At 39.3% G+C, this 25,358-nt stretch overlaps 3 protein-coding genes across 5 annotated transcripts in view; all 3 read left to right on the forward strand.

The window, feature by feature from the left end:
* The window catches only part of LOC143178898 (tubulin monoglutamylase TTLL4), a 100,788-nt gene extending 80,137 nt beyond the window's left edge, over nt 1–20,651 (forward strand). For 2 of the 3 annotated variants that reach the window (XM_076377830.1, XM_076377831.1), the window contains exons 3-4: nt 16,745–16,801; nt 18,002–20,651. In XM_076377830.1, the coding sequence (XP_076233945.1) occupies nt 18,021–19,730 (1,710 nt within the window). In that variant the 5' untranslated portion in view covers nt 16,745–16,801; nt 18,002–18,020 and the 3' untranslated portion in view covers nt 19,731–20,651. Of the gene's footprint in view, nt 1–7,031; nt 7,099–16,744; nt 16,802–18,001 lie in introns of those variants that run through there. The other variant, XM_076377829.1, reaches the window with a different exon arrangement.
* LOC143178984 (enhancer of split mbeta protein) lies at nt 12,074–13,357 on the forward strand. Its single transcript, XM_076377939.1, has one exon. It carries the CDS (start codon nt 12,258–12,260, stop codon nt 12,885–12,887), a length of 630 nt encoding a protein of 209 aa, XP_076234054.1. The 5' UTR covers nt 12,074–12,257; the 3' UTR covers nt 12,888–13,357.
* Nucleotides 20,652–21,561: 910 nt separating the features above from the next.
* Nucleotides 21,562–23,628, forward strand: LOC143179608 (tubulin monoglutamylase TTLL4). Its single transcript, XM_076378922.1, has 3 exons — nt 21,562–23,252; nt 23,309–23,371; nt 23,508–23,628. The coding sequence occupies exons 1-3, from the start codon at nt 21,562–21,564 to the stop codon at nt 23,626–23,628; spliced, it is 1,875 nt and encodes a 624-aa protein (XP_076235037.1).
* Nucleotides 23,629–25,358: the final 1,730 nt, after the last annotated feature.

The following is a 25,358-nucleotide window of genomic DNA, read 5'->3' on the forward strand; positions in this document are numbered from 1 at the left end:
GAAAAGGGAATATTAAAGTTGAAATTGAACCACGAACGTTCGTCAATGGAAAGAAATATCTAAAAAAAGCCTCCACCTCGGTGTGACCGAAAGATTAACCGACCCCTTAAGGTGAACGACTGGTTGATGAGACGGGCGTTAAGCAATTCGAGAACCGCTGCTGGTCGCACAAGAGCAGCACACGAGCAGCACACGAGTAGCACACGAGCAGCACGCTTCCCCAGCACGCATCTTTCGATCCCTCCCGTCGGTGCCCCCGCATCCATCTCGATTCTATACGCCAGGAAAAGGAATCCCCGACGAAGGCAAACGAGCTCGAGAAGAATGGCTCGATTTAGGGTGGCTACGACACACTTGCGAGGCTTTTTAAATGCCTCACTGCGGGGTGAATCGTCGGGGAAAGGACAGGCCTTTCGTGCCGTGCCTCCTCTAACACGGGAAGACTCTGGTTGACGGGTTCCCACGAGGAGAGCCACCACCTGTGCGTCGGAATGAGGCCGTACAACCCCATGCGTGAAGGAAGAACCAAGGGGACGTGTCATGATTTTCGACCCTAATTTCGGGGATTGGAACTGCGCGCACACCCGGTGCTCCCTGTGTGTGGGGTGTTAAATGATTTGGTGGCGTGGTGTTCCGACTGCTCTTCACCGACCATTCAGGTTACCAGTAGCCCATCGCTAGGGGTTTTTCGTAATTGGGATAATCAGGGCTGGGAGGATATCGTTTGTGTATACACTAACGTGTATAAGTATTTGGACACTTCCACGTTATTGAAATAGGTATGTAAAGTGAACCAAGTAAAATTCTGGAACATAGTTTTGGCTACAAATCTAATGAGTATGTAAGGTTTACAAATACTGTATTTCATGTATATCTAATAATGTAAAAGTGTAGAAATATTTATGCATGGAAGTGTACTTATCCTGGCAAAACTCTGTGTTGATAATTTGGAGGAAAAGCTTTTCAATGCTCTCTGAGAAAAATATTATCATGAAATGGTGTATTCAGTTATTTGGATACGATTTAAGTATCGGAATATGTACTTTTCGGTTGTCCACTTATTGAGACATTTGACATCTTAAGTGTTCAGCTGTTGGAGCATTTACCTTATATTTATTCAAGCTGTAAATGTAGCATCGAACATGACGATAGGCAATACCCACCATTTTGTAGCTTTAAGTCTTAAAACCCGATCGAAAATAAAGTTAAAATACTTATTACACAACATGAGTTTAAGAAATCTCAATATTCTACTTAATGGTTACCACAGAAAGGAAACTTAACGTTTATTTGATTTTGATAGGCCATCTGAATCGCGTACGCCCTTAAAGAACTAATCTCAAATGCATGTATTCGTATCTTAATTTACGATTGGTTAAAAATCACCCTCCTACGAGTCGAATACACACTTAATGGAAAACTAAAGTTATAATTAAGACTCAAAACGTTAATGGGAGGAAGAAGAAAGCGGAGCCGACGTCCTCCTTATGGTAAAAAACACGGTGCAGCGTGTCCGAGAAAAGAAAAATATCCGTCGGTGTAGAAACGACGTAGCGCCTGCGGCTGAAATGGTCTTCGAACGCTAAGCGGTAGCGGCTGTTAATTAGTTCCCTCATCGTTCAAGCTCATCGATACTGGAAAATGTAAAACACAAATTCTGAAACGGCCGCCTCATTTTCTCCACGAGTGGTTCTCTAGTGGCTCTCGGAAAGATCGAAGGACAACTTGTTTCGCGTAATTTCAACGCTCTTCCATCCTTCGTCAGTTCCAATGGTACGGGTAGAGCTTTATCGTAAGTTTACGTAACCAATTTGCTGTTAATTAATTTTGAGTAAATCAACGGTTAAAGCATCTCCGTGTCATGTAAGATTGACGTTCGTCTGTATTCAGATGTATAATCAACAGCGAAGACCTGTCAATTAATTTTTCATTTAATGGGATCAATTTGTCTCTTTACATACCTGCTGTAGAAGTTCGATGTCGTAAAGAATATAACATGCCAGAGTACGTAGTGCAGCCTGTAAACGTTTTGCTACACTTAGTATTTTTAACGTCCCTTCATAAAACAATTTCTGCTTCAATGCAGCCCAACGAGTAACGCTTCCGAAGTCGAATCATTCATGATGATTTACCGTTGCATGCTTGTTACTCCTTCTTCTGACCAACAGCTTATGCATTTTTATAAGTATTTCAGTATAACTCATGTTACAGCTGTGTAATTATACAGTGTTGTTTCGATGGAAGTTCAATAGACACTCAAGTTCCTTTCGAACTACATATTCTTGCAATTTACCTTGACCTCAGGAAGGCAAATTCAAGCTGCTAATGCGTAAACTTATCTTAGTCCATGTAGCTGATTACAAGTGAACTTATGTCGAGACAATACTGTATTCATATTCTAGAATGTGGTAAAATGACGATGAATCGAGTCTACTACTGAACCTAAATCTTTGTAAAACAGGGAGATAAAGATGGATGCAAGTATCAAAGTTCTACTACCCTCATTATAACTAATATTATTTTTAATATCTTTATTGCATAGTCTGTTCTATGGTATAGTATTATACTATCATGATTTTAGAGAGGAAAGTTTAAGCAAGTTCACAAGTAATTATACTATGAAACACTTATTTTATTTTCTCTGAAATGATCAGCCATCATCCACTGCCGTTTCCCTAATTGTATCCTTTCCAGTAACGTGTCATCCGTGTCTTCTTAGAGCGTGCAAAAGAACGAATATATTTCAATTCCTATCCGTTTAGCTTAGCATATAACAAACTCATAAATCTAGTATAAACTACACATAATAAGTAATCTCCTTATTGAAGTTATACGTAATAAGTACATGTACCCAGAAAAGTCTGCTGCATTTATAATTTTGTTTTATGTGTAATAATCAATTCCATTATTTATTTCTGTTCAGCATTATCGTTGGCATTATCATTATTACGCTTCCCTTCATCGTTATCATAATCATCCGTTAGACCATTCATCGTGTATTTTTATTCATATCAACGACGAATAGTCTTGCATAAGATTATATTATCCTTAAATAAAGCATTTCGATAGCACGCGAATAACATTTGAAAAAAACCTCGTTCGAAAATGATGAAGAGTGTGATTCGGCGTGCAGCCCATAAAATTTGTTTAATACCTTCCCTGTATTTCTGTGATTCGTTGAATGAAAAAACGACTGTTCGGACAAGACGAAGAAGCGGCTCGCCGCGTTGCGGGGAAAGAGTTAAAAATAAAGCCGAAACACGCAGCCCGGTAGGGGACCGTTGTTCGAGTAACCTTTCAGTCAACATCGACGTTAATTCGAGTTGGTGTACGCGAAGCAGGTGGCTCTTCGAGGAAGAACCGGGCCGAGGAACGATGAGACACGATTACCAGGGAATAACGGTACGTTCGGTAATGGCGAAAAATGCAAACCGCGAAAATTGCACCCCTCCGCGACCTGGCCCCTCATCGTTGCTTTGTCGTAACCGTACATTTTTGCCGGGAGAACACGCACCCAGCCACCTTCGTGAATCGTTGCTGCCACCCTATCGCGGAGTCTGCGCCTCTTGACAGCAGGTGTAATTCCTGCCGGGCTCGTAATTGAGCCAAGCTAAACAGGTCACGCGGTCATTTCGATGTTTATCGAGCGAAGGGCCTCGCGTGATGCTTCCTCGGTTCTCAGTTCCTTCAGGGCGGGTCCTGACAGTTTCGCCACGGAGAAAACGTTCGACCAATTTCTGCGCTTATTTGCTCTTCACGACAGAGCTTATTTCCTTCGCTTTAATATTTAATTAAACGATGCCTGGGGTATATTCTTTGTGTTTCTTTGATGTGCTTACAATAGATGTGCCCCCTTTTCTCGTGAATTCTGAGGCGTTTGGTAAGGGATTGTTAAATGTTTACCTATGGCGAATTTTTATGAAGCAACGAACTGTGGAAGAGTGAACTTAGTTTTCTGAAATATTTTTAATATAGATATCTGCAGTAAATTATAGCCCACGATAGCAGCTTAATTGTAGAACGTAGATAGGAGCAGGTTGGATAAAACTGGACAGTTGGATAGAACGTGATACTCATTGATATAGCTTCTGTAGATAGCAACATATATTTACTATCTTATCTTATTATTGGTAGTATGTATATTTTACAGAAAATTATAGTATATATTTACTGATTTCGTATAAGCGCATTTTCACATTTTATAATCCGAGTTTGTGAGTGGTCTGCAACTTATTTACATATCGTTTACAAGTAAGAATCAAGCATTTTTGCACTAATTTATTTTGATTTTTATTGATGTTAGTAAGTATCCTGTTTTTTTCAACCTTCCTTTACGTCTTTATATATAAAGAAATGCTTGCTGCAGCGAAATGGCGTGATTCCCAAGGAGATCTTTCGTTCTCTTACTTTTTATCCCTAGTTCCTCGTCTTTTTTTCACCAACTTCATTACTGCATTCAATTAGTGCTCACACAGATGCCGACCAGAGATCGGTATTTCTGATTTCTTCACACGATGAATAATCGGGCATTAAGTCGAACGGATTCTCTTCCTATTCGTCGAGGGCCTCGAAGGTAGCCTTTTAATCGCCTTCACGTTAAACATCGCGATCGCTTGGCAACATCTGTGGTAGAAGAATGACCCACAGAACTGGAAGCACAACTTTTTCTCTTACTAAAATTCTTTTTTTTTCCAGTCTACAGCTATACATAACCTTTTAAAGAAAAATGATCGGCGTCAAACGCTCTCTTGGAAGTACTTTAATTAGACGACCATATTTTTCATTCGATGAACCGGTTAACTTCAGCAGGGTGTCCCCAGTATCTGGAATTAATTATCAACGACGTCATCCGTCCAATTCAGACGTCGTCAAATTCACTTCCCTGTTAACAAAGTACGGAGACTTTCACCTCACCAGATTGAGAGGTAAAGCCGATTAAGTTACGTAACGTAAGCACATGAAGCAACGGCACGTCGAGACTTAGCTGCACGAGACCGATTAATCACCGACAGAGGCCTCGAAGTTTCGTGACACGTGGTCACCAAATCTGCCAGTAGCTACCTGTCTTTCGTACAATCCACAGACTGTTAGATTTTCAAATTGTAATGATGGTTAACACTTATGTACTTTTCATAGAAAATTACTGAATTTTGGAATCGTTAGCTATCTCGAGCAAGCGTCGATGTTCTAGAAAAGGAAGAATTTGATTATTTGTGCAAATGAGACTTACATAGTCCCTATCTTAAAAGCATAATGAGCAAAACAAAGTAGCTCGGTTTAATAACATCTTGTCGTGCTATCTTTATGTTTCAGTTATCATATTTTTCATTTCTATGTACAGCAAATTGCTCGTTTGTCGAGCGACATTCCTGAAATCAGAAATTAATGCTTAAGCAGGCGGTATCCTTTGGGCACGTCTATTACGCGATACCAATTATTGGAAGCATGAATCGAATTAGTACCCGCATGCTACGGTATGAAGTATTTTCTTCTCTTCTCTTTGAGATTGTGAAGTCCGTTTTGCTCTTGTGAAGATCTGTTCATCTGGCAGAGATGTACTGTAGTATGTACCTACTACTGAGCTTATCCACGTTTTATCTTCGAATGAAAATAGTACTTAAAAGTGTAATAAATTATTCTGAGTCTGTAGTAAAACGCTTCTGTTACATACACATATATGTGTATATAATATGTATGTCTTCTATAGTAGCAAACAAATGAAGAGTAAAATATATGGATAATTCTAAGTATAAAACGTAAGCACCGTGTTAATAGCCCGCAGTATTGGAATACACAATTTTACTTTTAACTGAGTAATGTATTTTTAATGCGGAATCAACAATAAAAGATGATGATGACTAATACGTGTTGTCGAGGCAGGTCTGAGTACAGAATCTCTTGCATTTTGATTTTTCAAGAGTACATATACAGTAAGTTTTTAGTGGAGATATCGAAACAAAGCAGCCGTTTGCTTAATCATTATCTGAATAAGCTAGCCTCACGAATTTCGATATCATTGAAAAATCTAGTGCAAGCATCTTGTTTTGGACAATACAAATAGACAATATATACCAAGTAGACAAAATAACAAGTCCAGTAAAGCTAAAGAAGCAGCGGCATGTTTCGAAGAAAAAAAGAAGCACAACTATTAAAAGATTAATCGCATTACGCTGTGTAAGTTGTCAAAATCCAAGTGCCCCCTCTCAATTCATAAAAGTATCAGGAAGACTACAGGGAGGAGGGAGGGGCAGGGTGCAAAGGACGAAGTTCTCGTAAAAAAGGATAAGAAGACGAAGAGGGCGAGGAAGAAATAAGGGAAGGGGAATCATCGTTGCCGTTGGCGTGGCAGGGTGCCGACCGAGATGTGGGCAACAATATGGCCCGTGCTCAGTACAATAGCCTCGTATTATGTGCACAACAAGCGGCAATGGGGCCACGCTAAGGTTACATTACAGGCCAGGTTGGCTCCTCTGCCGCACAAAGAGGACTCACGGCTCGGTGCACAATGCGATAGGAGAGGAGAGTACGACGCCTCTATATTCCCATATAGAAGGCTCCTGTGTACGTTACGTACGTGTGCCCTGGTGAACGTGCATACAGTCTACGCAGGCCATCGCGTCGTGTAGTTGGCCGTGCTTGGTGGGGGCTCGAACGGCTTCCATGCCTGAGAATCTTCCCACGTTTCTCGTAGCACGAGCCAAGAGTGTACAGGCGAAGAATTTCGGAGGCGAGGCAACCCATTCTGTGTCGAGGATCACCGGTGATCCTTATCGGGGGGGGTTCGTGCAACCAACAGAGACGGCTAGCAACGGGTCGGATGGGAACGCGACGAAACGTTCGACAACTGTTTTCAAACGAGGATGAAGTGGGAGACGAGGAACACTGTGGAAGCGTTTTGTACACTAGCACGCTCCGAATTAGCGCCGCTGAATTGGCTTCTTCCACTTTCTCTCCCGCGATTCCGCGCCTCGATCCGATTACCTTGATCTCAGGCCAACGAGACCTTCGATCTGCATTACTACTTTTTCCGAAGACATGCTCTGCTTCTGGATCCGCGCGAGGATTGCAGCCGTTGGACACTGTTGATCGTTTTGTCAGGTAACTGTTTCTAGGTTCTTTTGTACGTTTGTACGTAATATATTTTTCAGTTCGCAATGAAAGTCTGTATCATTATTGTATTTATGGTATTGAATGAAGTATTAAGCGAACTTAGAGTAGGGACAAGAGAAGCTCATTTCTCACTCTGAATTATATATCATGTCGAATAGCTTTGCTAAATACATATTTGCGTCGTAATAGTCTAGGGGAGCGTGCCGTCGTTTAAAACTCGTTCTAGGGTATTTGTCCATATTTTGTGGTCGTCTCTATTTCTGTACCTTCGAATTAAAATGAATTATAAAAAAGGAACTTTAAAGGATCTTAATCCAAAGTCACAGAAATAGGAACAGACATAGAAATATGGCCAAGTACCTTACAACTCTAAATATATGTACTTATATATCAACACTATGGAAATTTCCTCTTTACAGCTACGTGAAAAAAATCTACAGTTTTGTTTCCTTAACTTTTTCTTACAAATTACATTATCCCTATTTAATCCAGTATACGTATACCAATTATTTAAAACTTTCCAAAGAGAGTAGCGTCCAAACCAGTTCCAAGTATTGTTCTTCAGCTCCTCTTGAACGTACTTGACCGTTCATCAGCTCAAGGAACAGCGCGAAGGTTAGCAATGAAACGTTTGATCTGATCAGCCGTCAGGTTACCACGGTCGAGTCAAGTATCAATGTCGTTAACGCGATTAATAATAACGCAGCCGGTGTTCCGATGATAGCGACGTGCCAGCGCGGATAATGCTCGTTTCGTTCAGTTTAACAGGCACACGGTCGCGTGCGTGCGCGCGCACACGTACTCAGCATCACATCCGGCTCGGACGACCAATCAGTGTAATTATGCTACCGGTCCCTTCTGGCGCATGCACATGCTAATGTTTCATTTTCGAAATCGGGAACATTATACCAACCAGTCGAGGGAAAAATCACGTTTATCGCTTTGAGAATTTTTAACGTTTCCACTGAAGAGTCGTTAATCGAAATTGCGTTCTTGTAACTGCCATTGAAAGTGCATCGCGTCGGGTGTACACCCTTTCGAGTGTCGACGTGGCTGACTTTTAGTCTTTACTCTCGATGGGAACATGAACTCGTGAACGATCGCGTTGATAAATATATTAATTTGGTAATTTTTTAAAATTGAGCAATTTCATCGCATCACTTGCTACGTTGATAAACACAAGCCACGAGGTTATATATATTTTGGTACAATTACTTGTCATTTTATAAAGATATAATCAGTCGATCGGGTCCTGAAGCCGCTACTTCTTTATGGCATCGTCTACTTCGTTTAACATCTGCTGTACGTGTACCTACGATCAAACTTCTTCATAAACTTTAATTCCTGGATGCCCTCAGTTAAGAACATAAAATGTTGCATACTGCGCCCATATGCCTTTATTTACCGAGAAATTTGGAAACTTTGTATTCAAAAGGAGGTTTTATAACTTTCATATTTTAAAGGCAAACGTACAGTGCTAATTAGCGATACGATAATATTACCGTTGTACCGTTTACTGCTGGAATTGATCCTGTTAAACAACTTCAGCCGTATAATTTAATTTTCAAATACAGTTATTGTACAGTATAATATTTGAAAATATAGAAAACTTCGAATCGACGCGACGACGTCATCGTTTTATTTTAAGACTGTGATGAATCATTAGTTCGCAATTGTTCACGGCATAGTTTGTGGTTCAATGACAAAATTTTGTGGCTAAAATTAAATTTACAACTCGCATATTCGATGAGATGATCATTGATATATTACACATCAATCATAAATAGATGACACATCAGTATAAGGCTGACGAAATTATTTCAGCGTAACGGTGAAGTCTGGCACAATGCCAAAACGTACGCGAAAATATATTGTGGACGCTCCGGCACAATTGTATCAAAGACACCGCGTGTCATAGATAATAGAGAACGTGATAGTCAGTTCGATGGTCGACTTATATTTTATTGTCTATTCAGATTTGTGATGTGTGATGTGTGTCTAGTTGCCAATCTTAGTAAAAGGTTTTCGCATTTGTCACAGTGAATTAATATTATTTGCCTTTTGCTTGAACGTGTTCCTCAGGATAAGACGCTCAATAGGTAACTGTAAAGTGTATTTTTCATTGATAATCTATTAATATTTGAGTGATATTAATTGTAGTTTAACATGTGCCAGTAATTATAAAAGTGATATAATTGTAAGTAAAAAATATCATTCAACACACATAATATTAATTTTTTCAAAAATTTCAAAAATTTTTGCTAGTTTTGTTAATAGTACTCATAAATTTCACATTTAATTAAAATTTAGTGTGTCTATTTAATTAAATTGTCAATACATTTGTCCCATTTTGTTCGTAAATTATTAACGTGCACCTAAAATTATATCAGCAAGCTTCGCCAGTAGCCAACACGTTCTAACGAGATGCACATGCTGGTTTTGATTATAATTATAACACCATCTAAATAAATTTTGTATCAGAAGTCTAATCGTAGGGACTTTTCGGAGGTTGTCTGTCACAGATAAACCAGCCCCAAAAAAAGAGTCCCGAGTCGATCCTGTCGGCGGGTCCAGAGCTTAAAGAGACATTAGGTCGTCCTGTCGAGATTGTTAAGAATTTTGAGATTTCTCCGTAACATGTTGCTTCTAGCGGCGATCGTAGAGAGAGCCGTAAGGCGGAGCCAATTGGCTGTTACGGTGTCCGTGTACCCAAACGAGCGAATTCTTGAACAAACGCGACGTATCATCCGATCTCAGCCGCGAGATCACCTTTGTTGGCCAGCTTTCGCGTTTAGAGCTAATGCGTCGTAAATACTCGACCGGCCCACTTGGACCCTTGTTTGGCCTACCGGCTTCCAAAAGGGCTAAACACCTCGTTAAGTCCCGCAAGCGAAACCTGTCCTGCCAACGATCGGAGATGGGCGGATCATTAAGATCGTACGCTTAATTCGAAAAATCGGCTGTCGACCTGGGCTGATCGCGGTAACCTGCAAACCGGTTACCACGTATCACCGTCGACGAATCTTCTTCTAATACCGAACCGAAACCTCTGATCGAGATGTTCGTTAAACCCTATTCGAGCCAAATGCTGACGTACAGCGAGAAGCCTGAAGGATTAGACCTGGTCTGGTGGGCGCTCGCTAAGAATGCGAGACTAAAGGGATTTGAAGAAGGCCATCGAAATAAACTTGTACAGAGCCGTCGTGTATGTGTTAAGGAGGACAACCGATGTTCGCGCTATTTCAATTGTTCTACATCGAGGAGAATAGAAACTGGTCTAGCGGCACGACATGGCATCGTAGCGGGCGACCAGCCCGTTCGCCAAGTCATGATTCAGCGAGCACCAGGCGAATGCCAGGGGCAGGAGTGGTGGCGACACGCGCTTACACGTGCTCCGCGTCGGTGGTATTCCAGTGAATGAACAAGTGTCGCGGGTCTAGCCGTGCCGATGCACCAACAGCAACGCAGCCTGGATTCCGATAAACCGGTCAAGCCGAGTCGACTCTCGCTGGCTCGATTATTGCCGAGCAAAAACTATTCGAGGGAACCCGTTTCTTATCGAAATTTTGATGTCGAGATGTGAGTACCTAGCGTGCTGACAAGTGCCGCGTGCGTTCCGTGCTGTTGGCCAACGCTTCACACAGCCAGTGATGACGGTGTTACAGAGTACGCTGTATATCTACACTCGGAAAACCAGCAGGATCAATCTACCTTGTTGATGGAGTTCACGTTAATCAAACATCCTTTGGAATTTGAATTTGTTGAGGCTATTTTATGGATTAATTACTCGATACGTGGATGTACTTAAGGAAAATGGATGGCTCGTTGATCGATACGTAATATTGATATGGAAATTTTTTAATCAAGCTCTGGCGAAAGCGTTTTCGTGAAAGTTATAAAAAATTGATTACGTTCTTCTTTATGCAAAATAAATGATATTCAGTTGTCCATTAAACACCATGAACGTTTATCAATCATGCTATTGCAGTACCTACTTATCGTTCTCGTAGGCGTGTTCGCCTGACAAGCAATTATCACGAAACTATTACGAAGAGGACGTGTTCTTTATTATTGCTTACACATGTACCCTGCTTGTTTTTTCAAATTTATTCGCGGCAAGAAAAACTGTTTCCAGTATTGAAAAAGACACGTACTCCCATTGCTTGTCTTGCTTCAGTTTTCTACGTGCATTAAGCAGCAACTGAATTTTAAAAAGCTAATTAACAAGGCTCTTGAAAAATGCGATCAGATAAGAATTCCATGTATATCAGAGTCGCCGGTGTATACTACGTGTCGGTAATAACCGTTCCCGAGCGACAGAGCAGGGAAGAGGCGGCGGGAAAATCGAGAAGGACAAACGGAAGAGTGGAACGCGCGAGGATCAGAGCGGATCGCGCGGGTCGTCCTCGTGCTGGTCGCGCGACATGGCGTGTGCTCGCCGCTTCTTTTTTCTTCGTTGACTCTCCTGCCTCGCGCCTCGGGCGAAGGGAGGAAAGGCAGGGATAGAGTAGAAGAAGCAGAAGCAGTACAGCGGCAAGTATCGGGGGACCCCTATTCTCCATGAAGCGGAGAGCATGCAGGTGTGCACGAAAAGGTTCTCTCCCGCGCTGGCATCAACGAAGGGGCCCCCCTGCGCCAGTCGAGCGAACACACACAAACACGGAGACAGGGACGCGTGGAGGGAACCTGTGCCGGGCCCAACAGGCCCCTGATCTGTGGGAACTGTTCGGCCTGCGAGCTTCCCACGATACGCTCCGGCTGCTGGCTGCCTGTGCACGGGCTGTAGGGTTCACTCGTGCGTCTCCCCCTTTCCGTTCCTCCCTCACCGCAGCCCCTTCTCGCCGAGGAGAGTTCCCGGAGCCTAAGGAAGGGGCAGCGAGATGGGTCAGCTTGGTGGGGACACCGTCGAAGGTATAAGTAGCGCGTCAGTCCCCACCAAGCTTCAGAACTGTAGTAAGCACTCTCGGCACTCCGAGAAGGCACGAGACTTGTTTCCAAATACTATCGTCCCGCAAGCATATTCAGTGCTTCGAGTTTTAACCTCGAAAGTTCTTTCGTTCATTTTCTTTTTGGATTCTTATCAGCTCGTCTCGGGATCTATCCCTCGAGCTTTGTGTCAAGTGACAAGTGAGAGGATACTCTATTCGATGGCGCCACACACCAGTTACACGCCGGTCGGTGGTATGGAGTATGAAGAGCCAGTGTCGAGGACTTATCAGTACAGGAAAGTCATGAAACCGATGCTGGAGAGGAAGAGGCGAGCGAGGATCAATCGTTGCTTGGATGAATTGAAGGATCTGATGGTGACAGCGCTCCAGGCTGAAGGAGAGAACGTGGCAAAGCTCGAGAAAGCTGACATTCTGGAGCTGACTGTTCGTCATCTTCATACGCTCAGAGCTGCCAGAAGACTTACCTTGACACCGGAGAACAGCTACGCGGACAGATTCAGAGAGGGATTCACCCAGTGTGCTCAGGAAGTTTCCTCGTTTTTGTCGACTCCTGTGGCTGCTGCTGTTCATCCAGCTGCTGGCGCGCAGCTCATGAGACATCTCGGGGGCTGTCTTCGACGGTTGGAAGGATCTCCCTCGAATCATCTTGGAAACAGTGCCACCACGACTGTCAGCACAGGAAACAAAGCTCCCGCTGTCAGTCCGACCACTAACGTCACCGTCAACGTGCCACAGAACGTGTACACACCGCCCCAGAGCCCTGTCAGCATCGCGAGCTCTTCTGGAGAGTCTTCGGAATGTTCCAATGCAGTTTGGAGGCCATGGTGATCGACTCGATGGACTCGAGAAGAAGTTTCGATGAACTTTGATGGTTCTCCAACAAATTTATTCCTTCCTGGTGAAGATGCTTTCCTGTCCGAGTTTGAGATGGACAGTAAATAGGAGGGAAAACGACGAATCATTTGTCTTCCATATATTGAAATTGTTGAGCCTCGTATTGTCGAGGTATCTATTACTTTTAGAATGATACATTTGTAAGCTATTATGGCACCTTCGAATTTCTTTGTTTCTCTCTTGACTCTGTACATAGGTGATAAAGCTTTAAGTGATGTCTGTGATAGGGTTTCATTTTGTACCTGAGATAATTATTTTCTCGTAAAGTAGAACGACTATTATATACATAAATTTTAATTTGTTATGTTTAAGAATCATTTTTTAGACGTAATAAGACACTGCGTTTTTGTTAAAATCGATTGCACATCGCGAGAAAACTCAATAAACATATTGTTTTAATCATACTTGAAATCTTATTTAATTTCCCCTGTGATCCCTCCATAACATGTCATCCATAATACCTATAAGTATCAATAGAAAGTAAAAATTTGTCATTTATAAATATTGTCCAGATTCCTTCATTAAAATACATAGGATATTTTTGATATCTGTAACAAGTAATGTTGATATCCATTCGTATATTTGTTTTATCATTTATATTTATTATCAAATATAATGATTGATATACTATTTAACTCTTATAGCAATATGCAAAACTATTAATGTTCAATTCACCGATTTCAATAACATTTTTGGTAATCAAATTTTAAATTTGAAGTAGATACCGATAGAAAATTTGCCAAATAATGACAACTTGATCTAATTTAAGAATTTTTTATTGAAAGTCTAACGAATTTTAAGTAAAAATATGGATTATTTTAAATTCTAAGTATATTTTGTATAATAGAATATACCGCATAGATTCTAGCACTTTTTCAACAGGTAAAGTAGATAATGCAGGATAGTTTAAAGAAAAGTAGAATATTAGTTGGAATTTTATACAGTAGGTGCTCTCTAATATGACATTTAAGATTTGTAATTATAGACTACTAAACTATATCCGTCTATATTACAAGAACTAAGTAAAATACCTGATAAATTTCAAAAATGAAAATACTTTTCCTAGCTTCTTATTTTGTGTAGCTTGAGTGATAGAGATGTCTATTTTGTACATACTCATTAATTTTGGCAGTTCTATAATATAAAGCCAATTCTGAGTTATAAAAATGTAACGTTAAAAAGTCGTGTCTACTGAAATAATAAGCCCGCGAATAATCATATTAAACCGTAAAAAGAGGGAGGCCATCAATTGTGAAAATAACATACAAGAGTAAAAATGGCAGCATTTGCACGGACGTTTGTGACATTGTAAAAAGCCGAAAAAATATCTGTCATCATCCTTTGAATATTAAGTATACACATTTCGAGGGTTTCGTGACGAGTGTATTTTCACGTGCATATGAAATTGTATTAAATCAATTTCGCCATGTATTATCACACACCGTAGAAAAAGAGTAATTCTCGTAATAACCTAATTTCGACGAATCATTGATTTAGTGCCTTTCACAAGGTATGAACCCATCAATCGTTTGGAACGATTCGAATAACCGTTTCGTCAGTCCTTATACAGGATTATCTGTAATTTTGTCGCGCAGCCATAAAGGATTGTAAGTACTTATTCAAAAAGGAAATGAGTAATTTCTTATTCAGTCTCAGGAGGTTTCATTTCCAAGAAAATCGTCATCGTAAATTCGATTGATTGTACCGTGCGACCGATGAACAGGTGATACGATTAAAAGGACCACATTTGGTCTACTTCTTTATACATTTAATGAATTGGTTGAATACTTTTTAATTTCGCCTTTTTATCAAATATATGTCAATTGCTTGACTGGCCAAATTTGTAATTCGACACACGATATTTTTTAAGGCACCGTTTTCTACATTCAGAGGTTTCAACTTACCTCAAAACCTGATTGTAAGCTGTAACATTAATCCTTTTAGTGGTAACCTTCTGTCTACAGGTGTAGTGAAAATTGCCAGGCCAATATTTACCTAGTTTTCATGTATCAAGAAAAATTCTGTACTCACCATGTTGCTATTGGTGAACGAAAATTTTTCTATGCGTCGACAAATCTTTTCAGAGTACACCGACTAAAAGAAAGTTGTATTTTCTCTCACACATTTGACAGTAAAAAGAATTAGAAGTTAGAAAAGTTTTAAAGCTTAGGTATCGATGAATCGGTACACAAATAAAAACAGTGAAAATTTCATTGTTTATATTAGATATATTAGGATTCTTTAAAATTAAATTTTTTTTCTATTATCACTTTTTTCGCTTATATCTTTCATTTCCAAGCATACATTCTCACAGTTTTGTTACAAATGAAATTTTTATTAAAATGAATTTGGAATTCGTTACTAAAACGAAATGAGCAATAATTTGATGTCTTTAGCATATGACCAGATGACGGATCAGCTTTCGATTGCACCATAAATTACAAATTACCTTGTATCGAGATCGGACGTTTTATATTGGTGAATTAAAAAGCGCAATAATGCGACAGCGCAGATGTTTTTCTCAGCGGAGAAAAGGGATCGCGGTGCATGATTACGGCTCCATCAAATTTGCAAGCAATCATGGTAGGTTCATTCGTCGGCGATTGTCGATCACCTTCTTTGGTCGAAACGCTTTTTGCACTTTTCCCACTTTTTTGAGCTTGCGGCGAGTACTTCAGGTACACGACAATATTTCAATACGTAGATATACATTCCTATTTCTGGATCCCTATTATTATACAAAAAATTGATTCTCGTTTCAAAAAATAGAAAGGAAAAATTCTACAATATACAAACAGTAACAGAAGCTACACGAAAAAAAATATGAAGCTAAATTTATTGAAGTTTCTTGTAGAATTTATAAAATTAGTCTAACAGGTCTGAGTTTAATAGAGTCACTAAAAGTCGACTTTATAGATTTAACAAAGCTGCTGTTACTGTAGTCAAGCTACCTTTGTTAATTTTACAAAAATCTACCCTTAAGCTTAAATATACTTAGCAGGCTTTTGCATGATCTGCAAAATTTATCTGAGCCAATTTCCTCAAAAATCATTAATTACCAATTTACCAAAGTGTGTCCAATTACGTATCTCAATGTGCATACTTGAAATAATTAAAACGGAATCACGACTTTCTTGACTTCGTGTTTGTTAAATATAGGACACTTTGGAAATAAACTCTCGAATTGGAACGTACTGGTACGTGCCACAGAACTTACCAGTCTTTTTTATCATTCGTTCCGCTTCGAATCGATCGATAATGCGGTTTAATGCAAGCATTACGAGAGTGTCTCAGCCATATCCGAAACATTAAAACGCAGAAGTTGTTTTAATTGATCAGTTTGCGCGTCGTTCGTCTTAATTCCTTAACTTCCTTATAATATCAGATCGAGAGCCAACCATCACTGTGCCGCAGCATTCGATTGGGTCACAGATAATACCATTATAATATCTTCACGATCATCGTTTCTCGATTTTTTTAATAATCAACCGACCTTAAAATACTTTTATTTCATTTATACTTATCATCAACAATGCTCCACATGTCAGATTATCCTATAAAGATTTCTAGAAGATTGTTAAATATATTGAAACAGTTCGAGCTCATTATTATATTTAATCATCGACATATGCATGAAAACTTTCTACAACTGTCTTTCATTTTTCAAGTAAAATGACATTACTTATGGAAAGATCCGATCCAATTCAGCGAAATGTTACGTTTGCTCTCAATTTGACGCAGATGAAACGTTCAATCATTCAAGTGACACAGGAAAATCTTCTTTGTTACAGGTATCCGTAATTCCGTCCACAGAATGCTGACAGCTGCCGTTTACATAATTTAAATAGGTACGTTGATGTTTTGTTGGAAAATTGATTAAGCGGGCTGATAATGCGTGTGTGAAAGCCTTAAAGGTATTTAAAATGTTATAAACGATTATTCACCGCGATTCACACGAAAGATAAACTTTCTCGTCTGGATATAGCTCATTAACCGATACTGCTTAAACGCGGCCGATGCATCGATAACCGTTTTTATGAGTCGCCATTATTTAAGGAAAATTATAACGATGTTCATTCGCATGCACGAAAGCAGACTCGTCAATCCGTCGATCTTAAACGACTTTGTACGCTTTGTGGTGTGAAAACTGAACGCGATTTCATCTCGGGCTAACGCTCGTGGTTCTTGTTATGCCGCGAAATTTATCATTATGCATATAGTGTCCTTACCAATTATACGATATCAGTATTAACTCTTTCCAGTCTTGACAGTTTCATGTCTTGAGGTTTATCGCTTCATCACTGTGTAGAATGGCATAGTGGCCGCAGGAATCCTTCCTCGAAACGTTTTCTCCAATGGTTATTAGTTCTGAAAAATTCCTGTAGATATAATACCATTTTTTACACTTATTGGTGGGTTTTAGAAGACAGTGATTTGATGTTTTAGAATAAATCAGTAGAATTAAATAAATGTTTTGTAACCCTTGACTCATGTGGTGAAGTCACAGTATTTATACGACTTTACATTTGATATTTACTGTGCAAAATGACAGATTAGAGAATTACTTATAGATAATAATAAACTGAAAAGCTGTGAATTTTTTGTTTGTTACTAGGAATCATTTTTTATACATAATGGAATGGCAATAATCGTACCATATTATAATGATAATATGTTTATCGACGGGTAAGAATCCTTTTGAATACAATGAAATACAATATTATGTTATAATACTGACACCATATTAATTATGAGCTAAATAAAGCTCTAGTCACGAGGAAAAATTCTTTCGGTGCTAGTCAGCCATGCATGCAGTTGAAACTTTAGCACACCTTGTAGGTATACATATCCCTAGGTACAAGTTTGGTACAATAGTTCGATATATCTCGACAGTAGGTATGTACGCACGTGACATTTATGGGTTAAATTTTCGCGACAATGAGGCGACTTAACGAAAGTGAGAAAGTCCGCGTTAATCTTCTTGCTCGAATGGCACGCGATGTTAGCGAGGTTGAAAGCAAGCTAAAATCATGCATGTTTGATCGTAGATGTTACAGACTGGTCGGGATGGACGTAATCGCCTACAATCACCACGAAATCGCGGGCATCGCGAACAGCATCGATGGCGGTGATATCGAGACCCAATACGAGGACGAAGTGGAGGAAATTCTGCCATACATCGACATCGATCGGAACCTTCTTACAATCGATCAGCTAACCACTGCCAGCGGCGATAAGAGAGACAAGATTCCATTCAGGCGAAGCCTCTTCTCAAACGTGGCGCCTTATATCGCTTTCCAATTGTTCGACTGCAAGGGACCAGTAGTGCCGTACGAAGTAACGAGACACCTGAAATGGCGGTTGAGTTCGATCACCCCATTAATCGTACGCCGTACGTTGGTTAACTCAGGTTTTCGACTGATGAAGATGTGCCATGAGTGGTGCGGCACGTGGGGCAAGCACATGAAGTCCATCTGTTTCAAAACACTGAAGGAGTCGCAGAAGATCAACCATTTCCCAGGTACTTTCCAAATCGGCCGAAAGGACCGTCTCTGGCGTAATCTCAGCCGAATGATGATGAAACACGGAAAAGCGGAGTTCGGTTTCGTACCGAGAACGTACATTCTACCTCAGGATCTCAGTTGCTTCCGACAAGTCTGGCACAAGTCGGGCAATAGAGAGAAATGGATTATCAAACCGCCGGCCTCGGCCAGAGGAACCGGAATCAAAGTGGTACACCGCTGGTCACAGATACCAAAGAAACGCGCAGTAGTCGTTCAACAGTATTTGTCCAGGCCAAAACTTATCAGCGGCGCGAAGTTCGATTTGCGCCTCTACGTCCTCGTCACGAGCTTTAATCCACTGAAGATATACATTTACCCGGATGGCTTGGTGCGGTTCGCTTCAGTCAAATACAACGACGACATAAACTACCTCAGCGACCGCTTCATGCACCTGACTAATTACAGTATCAACAAAACCAGTGCTACGTACACTAAGAACGATTGCGTCGACTCCTGTACAGGCCACAAGTGGACGCTGAGGACGCTTTGGTCTTATCTCGAGAAGGAACACGTGAACGTGTCTAAATTGTGGGCATCTATGAAAGACATTGTGGTTAAGACTATGATAGCTGGTGAATCGTCTATTAATACTCTAACAAGAGCGAACACGACCTCGCGATATTGTTGCTACGAACTATTCGGCTTTGACATTATTTTAGACGAAAACCTGAAGCCTTGGTTACTGGAAGTGAATATTTCTCCCTCGTTACAGTCTTCTTCGCCGTTGGACATTGCTGTCAAAGGTCCCTTGATTAAGAATGTCTTTAACCTAGCGGGATATCAATTACCAAATGCCTTATCGACCGAAGAAGCTGAGAAATTAGCGCAAAGGTACCAGTTTGACGTCGTGTGTCAAGATTTCAGACTTCATAGAACCAGTTTGAGTTATCAAGAACGGCACAAGCAATCTTTGTATGCTAATCTAAGGAACCGAGAAGATTACCTCGACGATATACTCGAGGATCTCACTCCGGACGACGTTAGACATTTAATAACCTACGAGGACGAGTTAACACAGTTGGACAGGTTCGAGAAAATCTTTCCTACGACCACTAGCTACGAGTACCTGCAGTACTTTGACGTCCCAAGGTACTATAATATGCTATTCGATGCGTGGGAAATAAAGTATGGAGATAATAGGGAAAAGGGAATATCGAGATTACAGAAACTTTGCCAAATGAAGTATCATTTGGAGCAGCAAGTGGTCTTTTAGACGACTCTTTCTAGGAATTTAAATTTACATCGTTGATGTGTTTTACGTCAACGCGATACGTACGAGTATAAGTGTGAAGCCTCTTTTTTTATATATATTATATACCATCCTGTTATATAGGACTTACTATTATGCCGTTGTGCCACGTCATGGAACGACCGCATCATGTGCCTTTTTCACGGTTGTGCAAATTTACTTTAATGTATTCAAACTGTCTTAATAAATCATTTTACAATGAAGATAATGGCAACATTTCTTTCGTTCGATTGTAACTACGTATTCGAATATTTGGTATACGCATAACAATAGACAATGTAAGAGAGTTTTAAGGTTTGTATAAGTTTTGTTTAATGGACATATTCTAATGTTAAAGAAGTGCTTACTACTAAATTTAAGAGAATAGGATTGCGATAATAATTCAAACACTGTAAGTAATAGAAATAACATCGCAGTTACTGAGATTCGTGACTGCAATAGAGATTCTACGGTAGAAAAGAAAATGAATTTAAAATATGTGTATGTACGTGAAATTAATCGTTGCAATTGCTACAAATAAAATTTCATCGTTGATACTAGTAATGCACATCATACGTTACAAAACTTACTATGTATAATATAAATTACACAAATTGTAGTTCCAAAAGTGTTCTCGAGAAACATATTAAATTGATTAAAGGTTAAAGAATGTATAATTTCATCATGTTAAATGTCATACCTAATTTCACATCATGCGTCTATACTTTGTGATATAGTATTACGTGAATGTTCTTCCATAAACGTGTGGTCACTTTTTTCGTTTCCATTCCTATTTGCGCAGTAATTAATATACTTTCTACCATAAATTATGGAAGAAATTATCCAATTGTTTGTGAACATTGTAATTTTATAAACTTTTTCAAACGAAATATACATGATTTTCTCGATCTAAACCTGTCGTTGTTTCTACCATTTCCTGTGAAATCTTCCTTTAATCCTTCACGGTTCGAATTACAATTTACAATCGCCATTTCGTTCCAGCTAATCCGTACTCATTTGCCCAGTTTCTGTCGGTATTGCGCATTTTGCTTTTATTCCAGTATTTCACTATCTAACTCTTGCAATAAAAACTTAGCATGTGACTAATGTATGAAAAACTTATTTATTATAGCTTATAATTTACCATTTTATAGTATCCTTTGGAACATATTCTGACATGCAGCCCAGGCTTCTGCACGTAAAACGCGACCCCTTTCTTCCACATGATACTTTAAAATCTGAATTACCGCATAATCATTTTCTGTGTAATTGTTACTCTCAATCAAACGACAGTGGTTACTAACTTCTTGATGCAGTAGTAAAATCACCGATTACAGTTGTAATAGCAACGTCTTTTTTCCGATTTGCAATCGATCTTTCATCATGTTATACAGGGTGATTCTCTCGCTAGGAGACCCAACGATAGTGCCATCATAAAGATGTAACGAATAGATGCTATAATGCATTCACTGAGTAAAATTAATATTTAATCTAAATGAATTTTCTTAATTTAAATAAAAATAATGTGTATGCGTACTTACAGTCTCTGCTGATTTACATTCTGAATGAAACTTTACACAGGAATCAATGGCACGAAAAACAGATAACTTCCGTTCGTACAGTGTGGAAGACCAAGAACGAACTTCAATTTCTTGTCAAGTACTTTTTCGACCTTCACCATTAACCTACCTCACATACTTTCGGCCAAATTTTTAAAATTCTCAGTAATTACTACGTACATAACTATCGCGTCCTCGTTTCGAACGTCAATCAATGATAAACAGGCAACTAAAAGGAGAAGCAATCATCCGGTAACATGACAGTCCAATCGAGACAAAATGCCTGCACGAGTACCTGCTGTGGCAAATTGTTCCCGACGTACGGTATCGAAGAGGATGAAATGTACGTGTACGTCGAGATCACCGAACTCCTAATGATAGCCCGAGTGAAACCGCGGATCATTGTCGACTCAACCGGCTCTGGTGACAAAAACTTGACGCTGCCGATGCGTAAGAGCCTCTTTGCTCACGTACCGCCATTCATCATCTTTCAGAACAAAAACACAGCAAATTTACCTCCAGAGATTACTAAACACCTGCTTTGGTGGCATACAAAGAAATGCTCTCCCCGAATTATCGCATCGATGGTTCAGAAATCAGGATTCAAGATTACTACCAACTCCACCACAAATTGGTGCGGGACATGGTGCAGTAAACTGGCTTATTCGCGTCTAAAGCGTACCAAGAATTTCTCTAAAATAAACCAGTTTCCTAATAACAGTCAGCTGGGGAACAAAATATTGCTTTGGAAGAACTTTCGAAGAATGAAAAAGAAGCACGGTTGGAAGAACTTTGAATTTATGCCGTTGTCATTCGTCTTACCAGAGGAGAGAAGCGTTTTGAGGAAATATATGCAGAAGAATTGTGGAATATGGATCGTGAAACCACCAGCCTCCTCTGCAGGATGTGGAATTAAAATAGTGTCTCGTTTATGCGAAATACCTGATCATCATCCCTTAGTAGTTCAACGTTACATTTCTAAGCCTCGACTTATTGACGGTGTTAAGTTTGACATGAGATTATATGTATTGCTAACCAGCATCGATCCACTTAGAATATACGTATACAACAATGGCTTGGTCAGACTTGCAACAGTGAAATATGTTAATCATGTGAGCACTCTATCCGATAGATTTATGCACCTTACAAATACGAGCGTGAACAAGTTCAATCCTAATTTTAAGACCAACGATAGTCCAACCAAATGTAAAGGCAACATGTGGTCCTTGAATTGTTTGTGGAAATATTTGTCTTCGAGTGAGGATGTCGACACGTTGAAAATCTGGGCGAAAATTAAGGACATCGCTATTAAGACTGTAATCTCCGCTGAACCAAGCCTCGCGGAAGCTTGGAAGAAAGCATCAATGTCAACGTATAATTTTTATCAGTTGTTTGGTTTTGACGTTCTTCTGGACAGAGAATATCGACCCTGGCTTCTCGAAGTTAACAATTTCCCATCAATGGACCCTGATACACCGCTCTGTAAAATAGTAAAAGATCAACTGGCAGAGGACTACTTGAATTTAGTTGGTTTTCATATCCCCAATGTGTTAACAGACAAAGAGTTAAAAATGCTGAGAATGATGTACAAACAGAATGCCTTTTGTTTCAATGGGCAATTGTACTCATGTGGACTGTCGTACGAAGATAGAAAGAAACAGTTTATGTTCTCGAAAATGACCGCTCGAGAAGATTATTTGAAACCGATTCTTAAATTTCTTACACCATCGGATGTCAGAGTACTGATAAGGCACGAAGATGAGGTTGCTCAAACGGGCCGGTTCGAAAAAATTTTCCCTACATCCAATACATACCAATACTTCAAATTCTTCGACGAGATCAGGTATTATAATTTATTACTAGATGCATGGGAACATGAGTATGCTAATGATCGAGTGGAAGGTATCGAGAGGTTGAGGAAACTATGTAAGAAAAAACGTCATTTATTGTGAAAAAAGAGTTGAGCGATATTTTTTCTTCGTTCGATATATTTACACATTTAAGTCCAGCTTCTAACAAATATTTATCTCCTTCATTAACAGTATTTAATAAATTAGTTTTGAAGTTGTTTGCGTTTCAATTATTCAAGAATTTCTGCTGCCATAGTAATCAATAAATGCACAAACGAAGCAGAACTGATCTAAATTGAGATGGATATACGCGCTACCAACGTGACAGTTTGTAATACACGCTGATCATTTAGCAACCCATGGCACGAGTACGACACACATTCTCATAATCTTTATTGGTTTTTCCAATTGCTGGACTACATAGGTAGATGTCTTTTAGTAGTCCAAACTACGATCTGCACTGTGCTACTTTGAGAATATTATGAGAATGTTGTGACTAATACTTGTCTTCAACATCTCCATATAATCTATTGTTCATAATTAACTATCGAGATGTATGATACATTAGATTAGTAGATGCTTCGAGGTATAACACAAATTATGTAAAACTGACGATAAACCTTATTGCCTAATTTGAAGGAAAAATCAATACCTTTGGTATTAAATCTTGTACGATTTTACATGGAATGACTGCAACAGTGGTATGTTTAATAAATCCGTACTGACAGTTTAATGTCTCTATTGTGATCGCGACGGGTAGTGGTACCGGCAACTGAACTTGATTAGGTTAATACGAAAGGGGACCAGATTTCTTCGCTTCCGCCCCTTAAATTCAATTACCGAGCCGTACTCTAACAGTTAAAACATCATATATCAACTTTGTCCGGAGGAAGTACAGTCGGTGATGAACCGACGAAACCAATTATCCCCAAAAATAATGACATCGAGTTATTGACCCTTACTAAAGGCAGAGGTCATATTTCTTAAACAGAACTAACGTGTATAATTCTGCTACGAATTTCTTTTGCATATGTTTCGCGATCACTATCCAATTGTTAATAAACGAATTATCTATAAGTGGTTTGGAATTCATATATTCAATGAAAAGTGTAGCATTATTTAGATCGATATTTTGATCCATGTTTGAAACTTTCTGTGATTTTTTTTATGAAATAGTTAATTTTTGAAGTGCAGCGAAACAGATTTCATTTGCGATGAAAAAAAAGACCTGTCAAACATGGGTACCAAACTGTCGTTTGTAGACAATGGGCTCGCACAGTGGCAGGACAGTCAGTGAATTGATATCGTTATTGTAACAACATAATAGACATATTTTCTTATTGAGATTGCAGTCGACTGTATGCCTAACGCACGTACCACGACGGATCGCCTTTATGAATACGTTCATTCATGCGAGTCCTGTATGTATGTATGTATGCAATTACTAAAAAGCTGACGCGTAAGGCTAAGGACCTCGTCTTTCACTCGAAGAGCATTTGAAATTCGAGCCACTCCGATAATTAACACACTCCTTGCCAAAGCGGTTTCAGCGGAGAATGTCATTTTCAGGCCGTGTGTAACAAAAAAACAAATATGTTACAGAGATTGACCAATACCTACGTATGTAAAAATGGCCTACATTTCCGTTTCTTTTTCAAGCTAGAAAGTTATTTATTACTAATGTAACTATTGAAACTGTGTAATGCACAGTATAACAAACGAATAAATTTATGAAAATGTATAACACCGTAAAGATTTAAGTAGTATAGAATCTATGAAGGAAAGTATAAGTAGGCGTAAGTAGTTTAGTTGGGACAGATGACGTGCATTCCTGAATTTTTTATTATTTATGATCAAATGTACAGATGTATTTTATTAAACCAATGAAGACATCGATATGGTTCATCAAAACAATCGTTACACAATGTAGTTACTTATTTTGTCGTAGCTTCTGTAATTTCAGTAAAGTTTTTATTTTTTTGCTTGCAGCAAGAATGCAATATCTGACTAAAAATCTATGTATTCATAATACTCTTTATTTGCATTACTTAAAAAGTACTTAAAGAGTATTGCAAATATCGCCATAGAGTCTAAAATAGTGGTACCTCCATTTGAGCTGTTCACTTGTCAAATGGATTAGTCAAATGGATATATATATTTTAAATATAAGAAGCTAAGCATCAATTAAGTACTCCTACCCTAAA

Source organism: Calliopsis andreniformis, chromosome 5 (genome assembly GCF_051401765.1).
Source record: "Calliopsis andreniformis isolate RMS-2024a chromosome 5, iyCalAndr_principal, whole genome shotgun sequence".
Lineage (NCBI taxonomy): Eukaryota > Metazoa > Arthropoda > Insecta > Hymenoptera > Andrenidae > Calliopsis > Calliopsis andreniformis.

What these genes read in the sequence shown, in the direction of transcription:
- LOC143178984 (XM_076377939.1), top strand. Translation starts at nt 12,258, where the DNA reads ATGGCGCCACACACCAGTTACACGCCGGTCGGTGGTATGGAGTATGAA.
- LOC143179608 (XM_076378922.1), top strand. Translation starts at nt 21,562, where the DNA reads ATGACAGTCCAATCGAGACAAAATGCCTGCACGAGTACCTGCTGTGGC. An exon ending in AAGAAAAAACGTCATTTATT is followed by an intron (nt 23,253 to 23,308) that starts GTGAAAAAAGAG and finishes TACACATTTAAG; the next exon opens with TCCAGCTTCTAACAAATATT. An exon ending in AATAAATTAGTTTTGAAGTT is followed by an intron (nt 23,372 to 23,507) that starts GTTTGCGTTTCA and finishes CTGATCATTTAG; the next exon opens with CAACCCATGGCACGAGTACG.